The sequence below is a fragment of the Bison bison genome, unplaced genomic scaffold (genome assembly GCF_000754665.1).
Source record: "Bison bison bison isolate TAMUID 2011002044 unplaced genomic scaffold, Bison_UMD1.0 scf7180017864481, whole genome shotgun sequence".
NCBI classification, from domain to species: Eukaryota; Metazoa; Chordata; class Mammalia; order Artiodactyla; family Bovidae; genus Bison; species Bison bison.
Window position 1 is genome coordinate 4089068 of NW_011495041.1, and position 18657 is coordinate 4107724.

The following is an 18657-nucleotide window of genomic DNA, read 5'->3' on the forward strand; positions in this document are numbered from 1 at the left end:
CTCTGATGCTGGGAGGGATTGGGGGCAGGAGGAGAAGGGGGCGACAGAGGATGAGATGGCTGGATGGCATCACTGACTCGGTGGACGTGAGTCTGAGTGAACTCTGGGAGTTGGTGATGGACAGGGAGGCCTGGCGTGCTGCGATTCATGGGGTCGCAAAGAGTCGGACACGACTGAGTGACTGAACTGAACTGAACTGAACTGAAGAAAAGACAGAAGTAGCCAAGAAGCCCGTGAAATATTTTCAACATTTCTAGTCATGAGGGAAATGCAAATCAAAACCACAACAAGATTTACCACTTCACACCCAGTAGAATGGGTATAATTTTTAAAAGACAGAAACAAAACCAAAAAAAAAAAACAAGTATCACTGAGGATACAGGGAAATAAGAATTCTCATATGTTGTACTGGAAAAGTAATGGCTCAGTCAATGTAAAAAAAACACTGTTGGTCTCTCCAAAGTTATATAATTGCCATATGACCTAGAAATTCTACCCCTATCTATACCAAAAAGAATTGAAAACTGGTACCCAAATAAATACATGTACATTCCTGTTCTTAATAGCTCTGTTCAAAAGAACCAAAAGATGGAAACAATCCAGGTACCCATCAGCCCATGAGTGGATGAACAAATTGTAGTATATCCATACAATCAAATACTCCACAGCCAACAAAGAAAGGAAGAAAGTGCTGATCCTTGCTGCACAGTTCAGGGACCTCGGAAACCTTATGTTAAAGAAGCCAGATACAAAAGGTTACATGTTGTATGATTCCATTCATATGAAATAGCCAGAACAGGTAAATCCATGGAGACAGAAAGGAAATCTGTGGTTCCTGGCGTCTTGGGAGAATTCCTATATAATGCTTACTGGATTTCCTTTGGGAATGATGAAAATGTTTTAAAATCAGAAGTGGTTGTACAACATCGTGAATTTATCAAATGCCACTAAGATATTCACTTTAAAACAGTTAACTTCAGGGCGTCCCTGGCAATCCAGTGGTTGGGACTTCGCCTTCCAATGCAGAGGGTGCAGGTTCGTCCCTGGTAGGGAGCTAGGACCCCACATGCCTTGTTGCTGATAAACCAAAAACGGTTAAAGCAGAGACAATATTGTAACAAATACAATGAAGACTTGAAAAAAATGCTTAGCTTCATGTACTGTGATTTCACTATAAGAAAGCAAAAAAAAATTGGGAATGTCTCAGCTCTATTAAAGCTATTTGAGTTTTCCTCTAGTCTTATAGCTTTATTTTTAATTTGGTTTTTAATTTTAAGAAATATTATAACCATAGCATTTTGTCATTTTAAATAAGAAGCTACATATTATTTCTATCACTTTTTTAAATCAAACTAATATATAAATCAACTGACAACAGCTATGGGAACTGCCAATCATTTTATAATAATATAGCAGATTATTAGTAGTATGCCAGTCATATAAAATACAAAATGAGATACAATTTCATATCTGAATATCACAACCTATAAAATTTCATGAAGTTCTAATTCTGTAAAATATAAGTGACCTAAAGAGTCAAAATTTGCATCTTCATTTTAATTGGTTATGGGATAAATGTTATTTATCTGACACATAAAAAGGAGGTTTTAGAGGCTGGTAAAAGATCCCATTAACCATACAGACTTTGTTGGCTCTCACATTTGCCTTGTAATAGAATAAAAGAGAGAGGATGAGAATTGAAGATAAATGAAAATATACAGTAAAATTTAAATAACGAAAATCAAAGCATAAACACACACATTCATTTAATGATCTGCTACACATTTGTGAGGATGTGCCAAACACGTGGACTGAGATTTAATAGTCATGATTTTAATTTCACAAGACATGACAGCATTTGGTGTTTTAGTAAGAGAAAGTAGAACTCCACACGCAAATAATTTATTCCCAGAAATGCTGCTTCATGCATATAAAATCTTATGTGTGCACTTTTGCTCCAGTAGAGAATCACAAAAGGGGAAGAAAACTAATACTCCTAGTTTAGTATTAGTTTTGTAGAAATCAATTCACTGTGGGTGTGTGCACAGATGTGTGTGCCTGCATGTGTGTGTGTATTTGAGTGGAGGTGAAAGCAACCATATTATATTAAAGTAAATGCCACCCTATTTTGCAGTATATTGATTTATTTCTATTCAGTGGGGCATTTTCAGTAGATATCATCCTTATGATATTTGTAAGTGGTACTTAAGTATCTTTATTTCTGCTAACTTCAAATTTTCTTAGGCAAAAAGGACATTGTTTTGCTCAATCTACATAATTCCATTCATCTTTGTTAAAATGTACACAACACCGTGGATGTGTTTTTCAGTTTCATGAGAAAATAATTTATTTTGAAGAATGTCTTCTGTACCCTATAATAGTGTGGTATACATGCTATTCTTCAAAATAAATTATTTTCATTTTGATTAATAAGATATAGCAGATTTAACATACTTTTTTATATTTTTCCATATGTCTAAACATCTCTATATTTATATAAGTATTCACACTTGATCTTAGCCAAAAGGTCAAGAAGCGATACAGTTATATAAGTATTTACTAATAACAATTTTAAAAGTTGAAATTTCTAGTGTATCTCAGAGCAAAGCAGAGTAAGAACAGCTAAAGAAAAACATAAGAAGATAATATAATAAATCTAATAACCTCAAATTATAGTGTTCTATATTTATTACTCTAACAGCAAAAGAATAGGTATAATTATTGTTTATTCTTAAATGATTCAAGAAATTTATGAGTAAAAGAAGGCTTTGGAAGAATGATAATGAATGGAGGAAAGTTAAAGTTAAGAGAGCTGCCTGCTACACCACTAAATGGAAATAATACCTTTCTGAAGACAAAGTTGCTAAACAAAATATACATAATGCCAATTCTGTTCAAAGAACAGACACTTTCAGTAAAGTAAATTCATTAGGAATTGACTTTGATGGCCTTTCCACTTTGGGATTAATTCATCATTTTCCTGAGACACATCAATTACCACTCTGTCACATTAGCTTTCTGAGAATGACCCCGTATGTGACCTGAATGAAGGGAATCAGTTGCCAGAATGATTTAAGAAAACAGGCTTCCAAAGCGCTTCATGAGAGGCATGTCGACGAGCCATGGGGACTTGCTCAGTAGAATACTGACCACTTTTTCCAATGATGTCTCACTTGAAAAAGCATGATTTGCAATGGAAAATACATATACTGCACATCAAGAGAATTAAGGCTTCACAAGCACAGAAATCTCTGCCATTAACTGAAGAAACCACATGAGCCCTACAGGGTAGTCTATTTTCTAAAATTGTTGGGAATTGCAATTCTACTTTTCTCCGTTACAGCAAAATCATGACATAGTTTGATAAATATCAGGTAACGCATTCTTGTTTCCTCTTTGGTTGTTTTGTTATGTTTTATCGCGTTACGGTGGTCACAAACCCCACTTTTCTTTTCCTTTCCTTTCAATCAACTTTATTCTCTGTCCTGAAGTTCAAAGAAGCGAACAGAGGGAGAAACAGGACAGGTAAGAGCTCAGAAAGGGATTCGAATTAGTGAACCTTACAGCTGTTTATTTGGCTTTTCACCGAGCCTTGGGAAAGATGGTCCTTTCTAACACCATTCTCCAGCTAGGGTTTTATCATTCTAAAGGGATCTGCAGCTTTCAGTGTCTGTAGGCTGTTGTACACACAACCGTGTACTTTCTAGATAACCCACAGCAATGCATATAATTCTCATCCATAGAGATGCAGACTAATTTTGCCTAGCGGAAGTGCAATCTATGTCTTTATCCCTTGTGGGAAAAAAAAAAATCCGTTTTGCATCTGATAACCAAATTCATTTATGCATTCTGGTTGCCCATTTGTCTATTACTTAGATCCTTCATTCAACTGGCTATATCATCTTACTGGTTGATTCAGGGGTGGATGGATGAAATAAAACCTTTCACATGTGTTCATTTTACGTTTGTATGAGATTTATGAGTTTAGCATTTTATATGCCAGCATCCATTTCCTCATCTTATTCATACACAGTATTTTTATGCATTTAGATATATGCTAATTCTACAGGGCACTTATATATAAATGTATATATACATATATATACAAACATGTTATTCCTATATGGTACTGATGCACATAATTTTACACATACAGATTAGTTTTATTGAAATAATGTTAAAACCACAGTTTGGATTTGTGTTATAATAACATCTACACGATTTCCTGGACTTTGGCTTGTTCTGTATGAAGCTTTGATTCATTTGATATTGAGAGACATCCGAACCTTGATATTTTGATCTGTAAAGATTTCTGTGGCCCCAGGGATTATGACCTGCAGCTGCTCCACGACAGGTAATTCTTTTGGTTTAAGTGCGTGCGTGCTAAGTCGCTCACTCCTGTCTGACTCTTTGCAACCCTATGGACCATTGCCTGCATGGCTCCACTGTCGATAGGATTTCCCAGGCAAGAAGACGCAAGTAGGTTGCCCGTGTCCTCCTCCAGGGGAACTTCCCCACCCAGGGATTGAACCTAAGTCTCTTATGTTTCCGGTGTTGGCAGATGGGTTCTTTACCACTGGTGCCACCTAGGACGCCTTTAGTTTAATTAGTGAGTCTGAATTCTTAATGAAGAAGGTTAAAAAAAAAAATGCACTAACACCTCCTCCCAGCCATCAAAATGACATACACTGAAGGAATAGCCTTGTGATTGATGAGCACACCCAACGAGTTGTTCAGATCTTCCAAAATCTTCCTGGTTTCCAAGCTCTGTCTACTTCTAAACCAAAGAACTACACTGGTCCCAAGAGCCCAGATCTAAACTCAGAGTGGTCTGCTAACATGATAAGGCACATTGGCATATATACCAGCTCCAAGGGCTTCCCCACTGGTTCAGTGGTAAAATCCGCCTGCAAAGCAGGAGGTACAGGAGATGTGGGTTTGATCTCTAGGTCAGGAAGATCCCTGCAGGAAAGCATGGCAACCCACTCCAGTATTCTTGCCCAGAGAATCCCATGGACAGAGGAACCTGGTGGGCTACAGTCCATAGGGTCGCAAAAAGTTGGACAAGACAAGTGACTGAGCATGCATGCACACACCAGCTCCAAACAGGCCCCAATCAGCCCTCATACTTCCTAACTGACACACTTTATGCTATAACAGCTGGATATAACCAGAAAGGCATCAAAGTGGGATAGAATGAAGTACTTCTTTCATGTTCCCGTTCCACTTTGCTCTTAGCCATCATCACAATGTATTATTGATAACAATGGATGTGTAATATCTTCCCAGACACACACTAAGCCCACGCTGGGCAAGGATAATGATTCAGTCATTTTCACATCACCAGCATCCAGAGCAGTGACTGGCACAGGGTATAATATAAATAAGTGCTTGCTCTGTTCAGTGAATCAAAGGGAAACAGATATTTTGATGATCAAAACTTGCCCCGTAATTGAAATAATTCTGTGCTTTCATGAGTGGCAAGCTGCAAAACATTCTCTACAGATTTATCCGTTGTGTATATGTCAGAAGCATATACCATTACTGATGGTTTATGAATCTGTACAATAGAAAATTATGATCACTGACTATAACATTTAACTTTAGATATTTACATCACCAAGTCATGAGACACTAATCCAATTTAATCTTATATTTGCAATAAATCCCTAAAATCACAAAGAATAAAGAAAAGTAATATGGAATTCAATTTTTCTGCCCATTTAGCTTTTACAGCTGATATGAATATGAACTACTTATATGACTCAAAAAATATGAACTTTTCAAACTCATTTTTAACTCATTGTTAAAGGAACTGAGTGAAAAAGATAGAATGATGCATTAAGGTGCCATAGCTACTTTCATGGGAGAAACAGGAACAAGCTGTGTGTGTGTTGCAACATATTGACACTAACACACATACATTACAACTGCCACTGAGAGTGTTTTAAAAATCTAAAAGCCATGTATCAAAAAAATTACATCTATAGCAGTAAATATGTCTATTAGCTTTAGGACAAAATTCCAAAGCAAGCTAACTTTCCCAAAGTCAAAATTTGACTGTAATTCAGGTTTTAACATTTATGTCATAGCCTATAAAGGTTATTTGTAACATGATGTGTTTAATTGATTTAAAAATAATTTTTCTGAGACTAAAAAGAAATCAAAGAGGAGTAAACCAGATATGTTTAAATGTTTATGTGGATATTTACCTTACACCAACAAATCCTAATTGTATAGTTGCCCAAACTGATGGGGAAAAATACTCACTGAAAAATAAGATCAACTGCTTGGATAACTGAGACAAAACTATGACAGGAAACCAAACACACAGAGGTCCTTTCCTGACTTCATGCTTTTCTTCCTTTTGGAAAAGCTTGAAACTCTCAGATTTGTCAGACTCTAACCTGTTCACACAAAATTTGTCATGCTCTCTTTTCCTATGCATGAATAACATTTTAGATACATTTTATACTACCACGGGAAAAGATCAAACTATCAGATAGGAGGTAGTACAAAAAAATGTATTCAGGCTTGAAGTTGTGAAAGTTAAGGTGGTACCCACCAATCCCCAGGGCAAAAATACAAAGGAAGTGAGGACATTTGCTTCCAAAGAGCTCCCATACCTTGTTTTTTTCCTGTAGTTCAACTCCTGATGTCTTGAAATCAGGACCTTCCGAGTTTTCACTTAATCTATTTCTCCTGTGCAGGAGTTCTTCCATTTCTTTCACCTGGACCTTTAACCTTCTATTTTCTCTCTCCAGTCCTTGTTTTTCCTTTTCAAGTAGCTCCCTCTTGTCCCACTCAGATGTATTTTCAGCCTGCAATCTCTCTAGCTAAACACAGAAAACACAGAAAAGCAACATGTAGCATTTGCAATTGCCAAAGTGAATATGTCCTTTTATACATTAAGTTTTCTATTTTTTGGCCACATCCAAGGCATGCAGGAAGTTAGTTCCTCGACCAGGGTTTGAATCTGTGCCCCCTGCAGTGAAAGTGTGGTGTTTTAACCACTGAACCACCAAGGAAGTGTCTACACAATTTTTAAAAAGAGAACACTATTTGTCTGAAAGTTGAAAACAACACAAAAGCCCTAAGATCAGATCATGTGCTAGATAAATTTACCCTTTCTCTTGGTTCATGGGACTATTTCTAGAACCAAACAGACCATATTTGTCAATTAAGTATATTAAGTGAGACATTGATGATATTTTGCCATCAATCTCCACTCAGCTGATGAGAATTTATCAGTTGAGAAGGAACAAAATCATTTCTTGGGCAATTTTGGTTGGATGGATATAGTTCATATATTCATTCACTCATTCACTTACTTACTACACCTTTCAACTTCCAGGCACTATGTTAGTCATTGCAAATATAGACAAGTGAATGTAATAAAATATCATAAATGCCATGATTAGAATACTGTACAATATAGTCAAACTTGCCTGAATGAATGGCCTATTTGATTTTCAGGGAATGGAGGTTGGCAACATGATTAAAATCAGAGGTATTTTAAAACAATTTGTTATGGATCAAGGTTGAAAATTACTTGTTTTTACATTGTTAGTATTAAATGGCTTGATGGCAAAGTGTTGAATAGTATTGCACTATTATAAAGTAGCTTCCATGACTTTAAATTTTCAAAGAGAAATCAACATTAAGAAAATGTTAGACTTCAATAATATCTTTGGAAATTAATTTTGATTAAAAAGTCTAAAAACTGCTTTTTCATATACACATAATTGTGCCATTATTGTAGGAAATGTTCTGTTCCCAAATCTAAGTGAGGCTCTGGTTTCTGAAAAAAACAGGAAACTAAAATTACATTCTTGGCACTAGACCTTCTCTATCAATTAAACATAATAAACTAAGGGATCAAATTTTAGATGACGTGATTTGACATTTGGGGTGCCTGTTTGGGATATGAGGTGAAAACAGTATTTCACAATCCAATTTAGAACATGACATGACTTTAATTATTAAGATTAATGCTTAAACTTTTTGACTAGCATCACATCACTTATCAGAATGAAAATAATAAAGTCGTAATAAAAAGTCATCAACTTAGTGATGAAAAATTAATTTTATGAGAATAAATGTATTCTTGGTCAAGGACAAACAGGATGCTATGTCAAGTCTTTGTAAAACTTTAGGCATTTAAAAGACATTGCTGAATTTGAATTTATACCTCATAACAGATAACAAGTAGAAATAGAATGTTAAATAAATAACAGATGGCTTGAATGAAAAAAATCTAAATTTAAAAAGTTGAAGAAAGGAATTATATTAACGGCAATAACAACAAAACTTAAATAATGTTGTGCTATTATTTATTATTTGAAGGTTTTTATTGACATACCAATTATCTGATAAATTTAGGCATATAATAAACATCAAAAAAGTATGGGTTTGTGAAAACTGGATCATAAATTTTATTAGCAATTTTATTTTTTATTTCATCTTTAAAGATTCTTTCTTGTCAGATTATTCTTTTCTAGGAATCATACAAAATCTACTACCTTAAAAGCCATTCAATTAAATATGAGTTAAAAAGATGAAAGAAATATCAGGTATTACTTTAAGCTTTCAGAGTATTTTGTAAGCAGTTCTAACAACTAATCAATTTGAAATGGAATTCTATTGATTCACTTCCAATGATCAACAGAAAAATTCTAAAACATTTTAATTCTAACTGTAATATACTATGAATTTTAATTAATACTGAAAGTGTTAGTCTCTTAGTTATGTCTGACTCTTTGCAAGCCTATGGACTATAGCCCACCAGGCTCCTCTGTCCATGGAATTCTCCAGGCAAGAATACTGGAGTAGGTAAGCATTCCCTTCTCCAGGGGATCTTCCCAGCCCAGTGACTGACCCTGGGTCTCCTGCATTTTAGGCAGATTCTTTACCATCTGAACAGCCAGGGAAGGAGAATCAAGCTAAGAGTATCTCAATAAAAGGAAGTAGAGATGGATTTGAATATTCTAAGAGCCAAGAGCCCAATCATGACATATTAGGAGCTTAGGAGAGTAGGTATGCTGCTGCTGCTACTGCTGCTAAGTCGCTTCAGTCGTGTCCAACTTTGTGTGACCCCATAGATGGCAGCCCACCAAGCTCCCCCATCCCTGGGATTCTCCAGGCAAGAACACTGGAGTGGGTTGCCATTTCCTTCTCCAATGCATGAAAGTGAAAAGTGAAAGTGAAGTTGCTCAGTTGTGTCCAACTCTTCGGAACCCCATGGACTGCAGCCTACCAGGCTCCTCCGTCCATGGGATTTTCCAGGCAAGAGTACTGGAGTGGGGTGCCAATGCCTTCTCCAGAGAGTAGGTATGAAAGCAAGTTAAACAAGCAGATACTTACACTTAGAAGGAAGTATGATTTAAAGGATCATTTGAGTTTCTTATGAAAAAAAATGTAATATTGTGATTATTCCCAAGGACCAAATTGAGTCATTTCATTTATTCATATATATGTATATCAGTGTTTATGTATTTGCTTGCTTCCTTCCAGTTTCATTGAGATATGAGTGACAAATGTGTACACAGCCTAACAATTTGGTCACTTCTAATCATAGTCATCTATAAACCCAATCTTCGCCCCTTGTCACTGCTTAATGCTGCTGAAAGGGCATCAGTAATAGATTGCAATGAACAAAATAACTAGAAGGTAAGTTTTATGAAACCAGAGTTGGGCCATTTTGCTCATCATCTGGCACCTGGCACACACTAGGTCAGCACTTCACAAGGACCTGCTGAAGGAAAGAAAGCGTGCATACTGTGTCTCTAGCAAGAAGCTCCTTTGTATTTCAATCACAGCAATTGGGCACAAAGCGAAATAAGATAGCATCCTAGCAGAGCCAGTTACTCACTCACCAGTTCAACTGCCAATAGAATTTCTCAGCACGTTTACTCTTAACTCTTATTACTGTTGTCATAGTTCCTTTGTATTGTGTGTGTGATAGGAGTCAGGTAAAGACAGGATTTTTCAGTAGAATGACCTAAACTTGATTCCCAGTTCCTTTTATCCCAAGACACTATTTTTCATTTATAAAATACGGAAAGTATTTCCTACAACTTAGTATTATGAGACAGGAATGATTTAGGGAAAATAGTTATTAAACTTTCAAACTCAACATAAATATTTCTTGTCACAAATATGTTTTCTAAAGAACAAAGCATACCAACAACCAATTCAAACAATAACAGGTGAAACAGTGTATTATTTTTCAGCACATTTTATCAAGACAACAATCATTTTGTAAATGGACCTTGTCGACTGAGAAATCCCCCAACAGAATGCACTATACGCCGTTCTTCAGGCCAGTGAGTGTTGCGTACAAACGATGTGCATGCTCCAGCAATAGATGTGCAAATATTCAGAATTTTCATTTCAGACAAGTTAGCTATAAAACCTCATTACAAACACTGCTTTTGAAAAGAAGAGATAAAAGGCAGGAAGCTTGTCACTCCATAGCAGTAAAAGATGATTACCCTTTACTAAGAACCTAGTATGTTCCCATGACTGAAGTGACTTAGCAGCAGCAGCAGTAGTAGTATGTTCCTAGTAAATAGCTCTAAGGTTATTTCTTATCCTTACCACCATCCTGTAAGTTTGTGTGTGCTACACACGAGCAGGGAAACTGGGGTTCTAACAGTAGAAGTAACGTCAAGGTGGACAAAGAGTCCAAGCCATGGTTCACCTAAGGCTCCTCTCTGCTTTCAATACGAGTTCATCCCACCCACACGAGGCTAACAGATACCTACTTATATATGGATACAAACCACATTCTGAATCCACTGTGTTGCACTGCAGTAAGGAGATCAAACCAGTGAAACCTAAAGGAAATCAACCCTGAATATTCACTGGGAGGACTGGCGCTGAAGCTGAAGCTCTGCTATTTTGGCCACCTGATACAGAGAGCCAATTCACTGGAAAACACCCCTGATGCTGCGAAAGATTGAAGGCACAAAGGGAAGGGGGCAACAGAGGATGAGGTGGTTGGACGGCATCACTGACTCAATGGACATGAGTTTAAGTAAATTCTGAGAGTTGGTGATAAACAGGGAGGCTTGGTGTGCTGCAGTCCATGGGGTCGCAGAGTCGGACATGACTGAGCAACTGAACTGAACTGAATAACAGCTTGTGGTCATTCTAGTCATCACTTCCTTGTTGACCTATATACATTTTGCAGGTCATGAGATGGTTCCTTATGATTTGAGACCTTTTAGAGTATTCTTATAATACGTAAACATGAACTTGAGCAAACTCTAGGAATAGTAAAGTACAAGGAAGCCTGGCATGCTGCAGTCCACGGGGTTGCAAAGAGTTGGACACAAATTAGCGACTGAAAAACAACAACAGCGAGGAAAAACTGTGTAAATATAAAATACTTAATAAAATCTGCACTAGGAAATTAAGCAAATCATAAAGGGTAGTTGCTCTTTATTTCCCAAATCTCTCCTAAAAGTAATTTTAGAAGTAGACAAACTGTCTTGGCCCCAGGGATGCTCTTCTCAGAGATTTTGACAGTTCTCAGTGTCTAAAGAACACGAAATCTGTGGAAATCACCTAAAGTAAGGTTTTCCACTCAACTGAGATTATGTTTCATGTTAATCAATGTATTTATTTTTTTTCTAAAGGATTAGCCATCATTTTAATTAAAAGTTATACTGACTATTGTATTATACTCTGATGGTTCAAATAAAATAGAAACTTAACTTTATTAACACTGAGCTGTAAAGAAGGAAAAAGTACATAGTATATGATTTATATGGGGGAAATAGTAGAAAAGGAGATGGTAGAATGAATTAGAGCTAGAGTATGATGATAAAAATGAAATAGTGGCAAAGGTATTAATGAGAAACCCCTAAATCACCATTTGTGTCAAGAATGACTTAGTGTAACAATTTTATGTTTTAATATTGCTTTTTTAATATCTGCTTTGGGGGGGGAAATTTGACAAAAGAGATATACTGATGAATTCTTTCAAGAAACTTAGTGAAGAAAAAAAAAATGAGTTTGTTTCATTGATCAAACCAGAATCACACAAACTTTTTAAGTATTAAAATAAGATTGTTCATTAAAAAAACTAATATTAATATTATAATAAGCAAGTTAATTCCTTCCATTCATCTTTAATCCAAAGTCAGTACTTTTTACAGCCTCCTCTACTTACCACTGGCTTCCAGTGACAGCTGTTGATAGATCAACTGTCCTTATGCAGGTGACTCTGAGTCTGGGCTCTTACTCTGCTGTTTCTTTAGTCTTCCAATCCTTACCCAGGTTCTACTCTATTTATAATACATATATGTTATATTTATAAATATGATTTTTTTCTGGTATATATACATATATATATGTATACTTAATTGGTCTTATATTCAACAGTATCCTTAAACTCTCATGAATTATATTTTATAGATTAGTTTGTGTTCTCTAAATAATTATACCTTCTGTGATCATTACAATTTTGTATCTTTCCAATTCTTATAACTTTATTACTTTTCTTCTTTTGTTGAACTGCCTGGCATCTGAAATAGAATATTAAATAAAAAGTGGTACCATGCTTCTGGTTTTGTTGCTCACTCGTTAAGTCATGTGCAACTCTTTGTGACCCTATGGACATACCAGGCTTCCTTTGTCCTTCATTATCTCCAGGGATTTGCTCAAATTCATGTCCATTGAGTCAGTAATGCTGTATAACCATCTCATCCTCTGTCACCGCCCTCTCCTCCTGCCCTCAATGTTTCCTAGCATCAGGATCTTTTCCAATCAGTCAGTTCTTCACATCAGGTGGCCAAAGTATTGGAGCTTCAGCATCAGTCCTTCTGAATGTTCAGGGTTGATTTCCTTTACTAGTTTGATCTCCTTGCAGTTCAGGGACTCTCAAGTCTTTTCCAATACCACAATTTGAAAATATCAATTCTTCGGTGCTCAGCCTTCTTCATGGTCCAACTCTCACATTCATACATGACTACTAGAAAAACCATAGCTTTGACTATATAGACCTTTGTCGGCAAAGTGATATCTCTGCTTTTTAATATGCTGTCTAGGTTTGTCAAGCTTCTAATACTTCATCATTAAATAAAATATTTGCTCCACAATTTTGTTACTCTATCGGGTTTAAAAAGTTTACTTTGAGTCCTAGTGTGCTAAAATGCTTTTTCCTATAATCATAGGAACTGTTTTATAATCATAGGAACTGTAGCAACTGTTTTTTTTAAGAAACTTTAGAGATAACTACATAATTGACTTTTTCTTGTACTCTGTTTTGTGCTGACTTACATAATAAAAGATCTAATGTTATTGTATACCTTGTATTCCTGTGACAAATTTTTTATTCATCAAAAAAATATTGACTACTCATATTTGGTTAATATTGTTGCCATTATATTTATGTGTGAAATTGATTATAATCTTCCTTGCTTATATTACCCTTGTCTAGATGCAGTATAAGGATTAAACTAATACAATAAAAAGAATTGGGAAGTTTTCCCTCTTTTTTTCCCTTTTTTAGAAGATGCTCTATAAACTAGAATCATCTACTCAGAATGGTAGAATTTAACCATAAAATATTCTGATGCTAGAGTTTTATTATAAAAAGTTTTAATTCATTAATTTTTAATTTACTTTATTTAATGTTATAAATGGATTTCAGCTTTCTATTTTTACAAGAGTCATACTGGGTAAGTTATATTTTCTGGTCAATAATTCATTTCATGTAAGATTTTATTTTTATTAGAATTCTCTCTGCAGAGTGGTTCCCTATCTTTGTAAACCTCTGCTCTATCTAAAATTTTGTCCCTTTTTTATTACTAGAGTTTTTAAATTATATCCCTTAATTAAATTTGCCTGAATGCTTTTTTTTTTTCCCAAAACACCAACTTCTGTCTTTGCTAACTCTATTCTACTTTTTTTGTATTAATTCCTAATATTGACTTTCCCTCTTTCTACATTCATTGTGATTTTTTTTTCTGTTAGCATTTAGTTTGCTAATTTTTGTCTTTGATATTGGGTTAATCTGGATATTTCAAGAAGCAACTCTTACAGCTGGCATTTAAAATACAGTAAATTGACTGCGGGGACTGCATACGAGAGAGAAAGGGGGCGAGACAGGAAAGGCCGAGAACAGTCAGATTGGGATCAGGAATGACTCCGCATGAGGCAGAGACAGGGAAGGAAGGCAGATTGGGTCTGATCATCTTGGATATCAGTGCCTTCCTCGGAAAGGGAGGTGAGGACACAGAGGAGTTTTTGAGTCAAAGTCATTAGTGAGAAGGGTTGCATGTCCCAACACCAGGAGGCCCGTCTTTGGCTGGGAGTTGTCTATGAGAAGCGCACTGTCATTCCCTGGATTTCAGACAAGGGCAGCTGGGGTTCTAGGTTAATTACACTCTTTGTAATTGAGATCTGAGAAGCACTGTCCCACAGCAGACATAACCGTTTCCCAATATGGTCACTGATGTTAAAAATATCCCTGAATTCTGCAGCATCCCTCAAGACTTCGTGTTTTTTATCCTTCAGCCTTAAATTCCATTAAATTTCTCTTTGACCTATGTTACTTAAATGTCCATTTTACAATATCAAAGAAATAAGTTTCTTAAAGTTATTTTTCTGTAAGCAATGCTATGATAAATGACCACCTGGGGTCAAAACAGAGTATCCTTTGGGGATCACATCGTTTAGAACATGACCATAGACTAAAACTTTCTTTCTCAACACAGCCTCCAAAAATCAAAAATGGAAAGAAACAAAATCACCTATTCCACTAGTATAATTTAGAGATGGTATAGAAACCTTCAGAGAAGGCAATGGCACCCCACTCCAGAACTCTTGCCTGGAAAATCCCACGGACGGAGGGGCCTGGTAGGCTGCAGTGTATGGGGTCGCTAGGAGTCAGACACAACTGAGCGACTTCACTTTCACTTTTCACTTTCATGCATTGGAGAAGGAAATGGCAACCCACTCCAGTGTTCTTGCCTGGAGAATCCCAGGGATGGGGGAGCTTGGTGGGCTGCTGTCTATGGGGTCGCACAGAGTCGGACACGACTGAAGCGACTTAGCAGCAGCATAGAAACCTTGATTCACACACAACAGGGAAGATAAATATCCAAGAGCCACAGAGCATTCTCTGGAGACCACGTGGCACAGTCAGAAAGACAGTGTGCAAAAGAGAGCAGACCAATCAGGGTGGACATCCTGCAAGAGGAGACATCACCTACAGAAGGAAGTATGGATACTAACAAGGGATCTGAGACCTGGAGGATCAGAACTAGCAACTGGTTTCCTCAGTATGTGTGGCCCTTAAAACCTTATACTCACCAGGCTATATTAATAGGTACATGGGAAACCAATGTATTTTGAATACACTGTGCCTGCTTGCTCAGTCGCTCAGTCAAGTCCAACTCTTCTGCCATCCAATGGACTGTAGCCCACCAGGCTCCTCTGGCCATGGGAATTCCTAGGCAAGAATACTGGAGTGGGTTGCCATTTCCTTCTCCAGGGGATCTTCCTGACCCAGGGATCGAACCCAGGTCACATGAATCTCCTGCACTGGCAGGCAGATTCTCTACTGTGCCACCTGGGAAGCCCATTTTGAACACATCAAATGTAGTCAAATGTAAACACATCAAATCATACTCCCAACGAGTACGTTATGCTCATTATGCACTCCTCCCATTTTGATTTATTTTTTTCTTTCAACCTCTCAGAAGTTTGAAACAGAAGGCTCTCGTCTTTTGCATTTGTACCTTGTCTTCTTCCCATCTCCTCATCTAGTTTAAGGCACATGCTTCCACAATGTCTCTCTTGACATGAAAGCACATTTTCTAAGGGCAGCATTTTTGAGGATGATAATAGGAAAGTTCTCAATCAAATGCCTCTAGCATGAAACAGAATATTTCTCTCTACTGGAGATTTGAATCCTGATTCAGTGCAACTATATTGTAATATATGTAGTAAAGCCATTTTGAATTTGAAGCATTGAGGGGAATACTTAATATGAAGACACAAAAGTGTTAATAGCATTATAAAATGAATTAGCTAAATTCCGTTATTCCTCCCATGGAAAGCAGTAAGCAGGATCTTGAAAAAACTGCACAGAACCTGCAGGCCAAGGGAACAGAAGTCCCAAATGCATGTGTGTGAACCAAAGAGAATAAGACCCAGAGGGCATCACAGCAGAGATCTTAAGAAACCAGAGGACACTGAGAAAACCCAAGGTCCCTCAAGGTTGGGATTTCAGAAATGTGCAGGGATTTCTGAAGACATAGGCTGATCCTGAGACTCTAACATTTAAGAGTTTTGATTAATGCAATTTCTTCTATTACCTCTGACAACCCAATCTTTAGGAGACTGTTTTCTACCCAATGAAAGTTAATAAGAATTTACAGTTAAAGACTTTAAATCTCAGATTGTAATTAAATCACCAGCTCAATGGATGTGAATTTGAGCATACTCCGGGAGATACTGGGCTTCCCTGGTGGCTCAGACAGTAAAGAGTCTGCCTGCAATCCAGGAGACCCCGGTTCAGTCCCTGGGTCAGGAAGATCTCCTGGAGAAGGGAATGGCTACCCACTTCCGTATTCTTACCTAGAGAATTGCATAGAAAGAGGAGCCTGGCATGCTGCAGTCCATGGGATCAAAGAATTGGCCATGACTTAGCAACTGAACAACAACAATTAAATCATCAATCTAACTTAGCCAGAAAACTTTCCCAAAGACCTAGTCATCTGGAAAAGATACTGCTGTTGAGATACCCAAGTAAAGACATTCAAATCCTGCATTTCACTCTACATCATTTAAAACCCTTTCTGAAAAAATAAAATCTGTTACTTGAGGCACTTAATACTTCCTGGTTAAATGATCACTGGTTTTCATCCATTATTCAGTTTTATATTTATCAATTTTCTGTAACTCCAGGACAAGTGACAGATTTCATCTTGGATAATTGGACTATTTAGACTTATATTTGTCTAAATGACCAGAATGCATATCCATGTGTGACAGTTTGATTTTCACTTTTCCAAGAATATTATTTTTCTCTGATGGTTTACTCATATCACATATCTTTTTACAGATTCTGGTTCCTGAATTTCATCAATAAGAACTCAGAATGTGCCAGAATGCTTAAATCCATAACACTAACAGGCTTCTAAATTAACCTGCTTGCAAACGTCAATATCCTCTTTCAAAATTATATAATCATTTCTGATACATTCACCATATTCTCAGTAATCTAGGTTTCTTTGCTAGAACATGTAAAGTCAATAAGAAGTATGTGATACAAGTGATTTAAAAGAATTCAAATCAACACCTATTGTGGCAATCTCAGAAAATTAAATTATGATGGCATCAGATTTCTAATTATATGACACCCTTCTCATTAAAAAAGATTCCATTTAAGTATGTCAGTAAATAAAGTCTCAGGTATTTCTTCATCTAAAATTCCTAACTAGCCCAACTCCCCCACCATCACGCACATCGACTTTGTAGCTCCCCTAGAGTTGAACATATGCAATGAACTGTATGATTTTTTGATGAAAGCTGTTTTCTCCCATTGAAGGCAGTTCTCTGAGGTCAGGCTCATTTATACTTTTGACACCACTGAATTACTATTAATAGATCCTAGCACAGCATGCAGTAAGTCGCTTCAGACCTGTCTCTTTGTGATCCTAAGGACTGTAGCCCACCAGGCTCCTCTGTCCATGGCATTCTCCAGCAAGAATACTGGAGTGGGTTGCTATTTTCCTCCTCTAGGGGAACTTCCTCACCCAGGAACTGAACCAGTGTCTTCTGCCTTAGCAGGAAGATTCTTTACCACTAGCACCACCTGGGAAGCACAGTGAAAGTGAAAGTCGCTCAGTCGTGTCTGACTCTTGGCGAACTCTTGGACTATGCAGTCCATGGAATTCTCCAGGCCAGAATACTGGAGTGGGTAGCCGCTTCCTTCTCCAGGGGATCTTCCCAACCCAGGGATCAAACCCAGGTCTCCCGCATTGTAAGCAGATTCTTTACCAGCTGAGCCACAAGGGAAGCCCAGGAATACTGGAGTGGGTAGCCTATCCCTTCTCCAGTGGATCTTCCTGACCCAGGAATCAAACACGTGTCTCCTGCATTCTTTACCAGCTGAGCCAGGGAAGCACAGGAGGACCATACATTATTTCCAGAATTAAAAGTTGAATTTATAATTTAAGAAAACACCTTGAAAACATTTTCTCTTTTAAAACAGAGAATAAAACACTTTCTACCCTCTGTGTTCCCCCACCCCCACCTTACCTTAAAAAAAAATTTGGGAATGAATTGCTCCTAATTAGACTATGTTCCTCTCCTAGTAATCAAATTATTTGCACAAACAACATAACATATAGTTGAGTAAGAAGAAAAGGAGGAATTTTTTATCTACTGTCAAAAGCCTCTTGATGAAAGTGAAAGAGGAGAGTGAAAAAGTTGGCTTAAAGCTCAACATTCAGAAAACGAAGATCATGGCATCTGGTCCCATCACTTCATGGGAAATAGATGAGGAAACAGTGGAAACAGTGTCAGACTTAATTTTGGGGGGCTCCAAAATCACTGCAGATAGTGACTGCAGCCATGAAATTAAAAGACGCTTACTCCTTGGAAGGAAAGTTATGACCAACCTAGATAGCATCTGTC

The 18657-nt window shown here is 37.0% G+C and overlaps 1 protein-coding gene across 2 annotated transcripts in view; it reads right to left on the reverse strand.

The window, feature by feature from the left end:
- CCDC102B (coiled-coil domain containing 102B) overlaps positions 1-18657 on the reverse strand; it is a 280832-nt gene that overhangs the window by 169352 nt on the left and 92823 nt on the right. For both annotated transcript variants that reach the window (XM_010862314.1, XM_010862315.1), the window contains exon 6: positions 6627-6836. In XM_010862314.1, coding sequence (XP_010860616.1) covers positions 6627-6836 — 210 coding nt within the window. The remainder of the gene's footprint in view (positions 1-6626; positions 6837-18657) is intronic.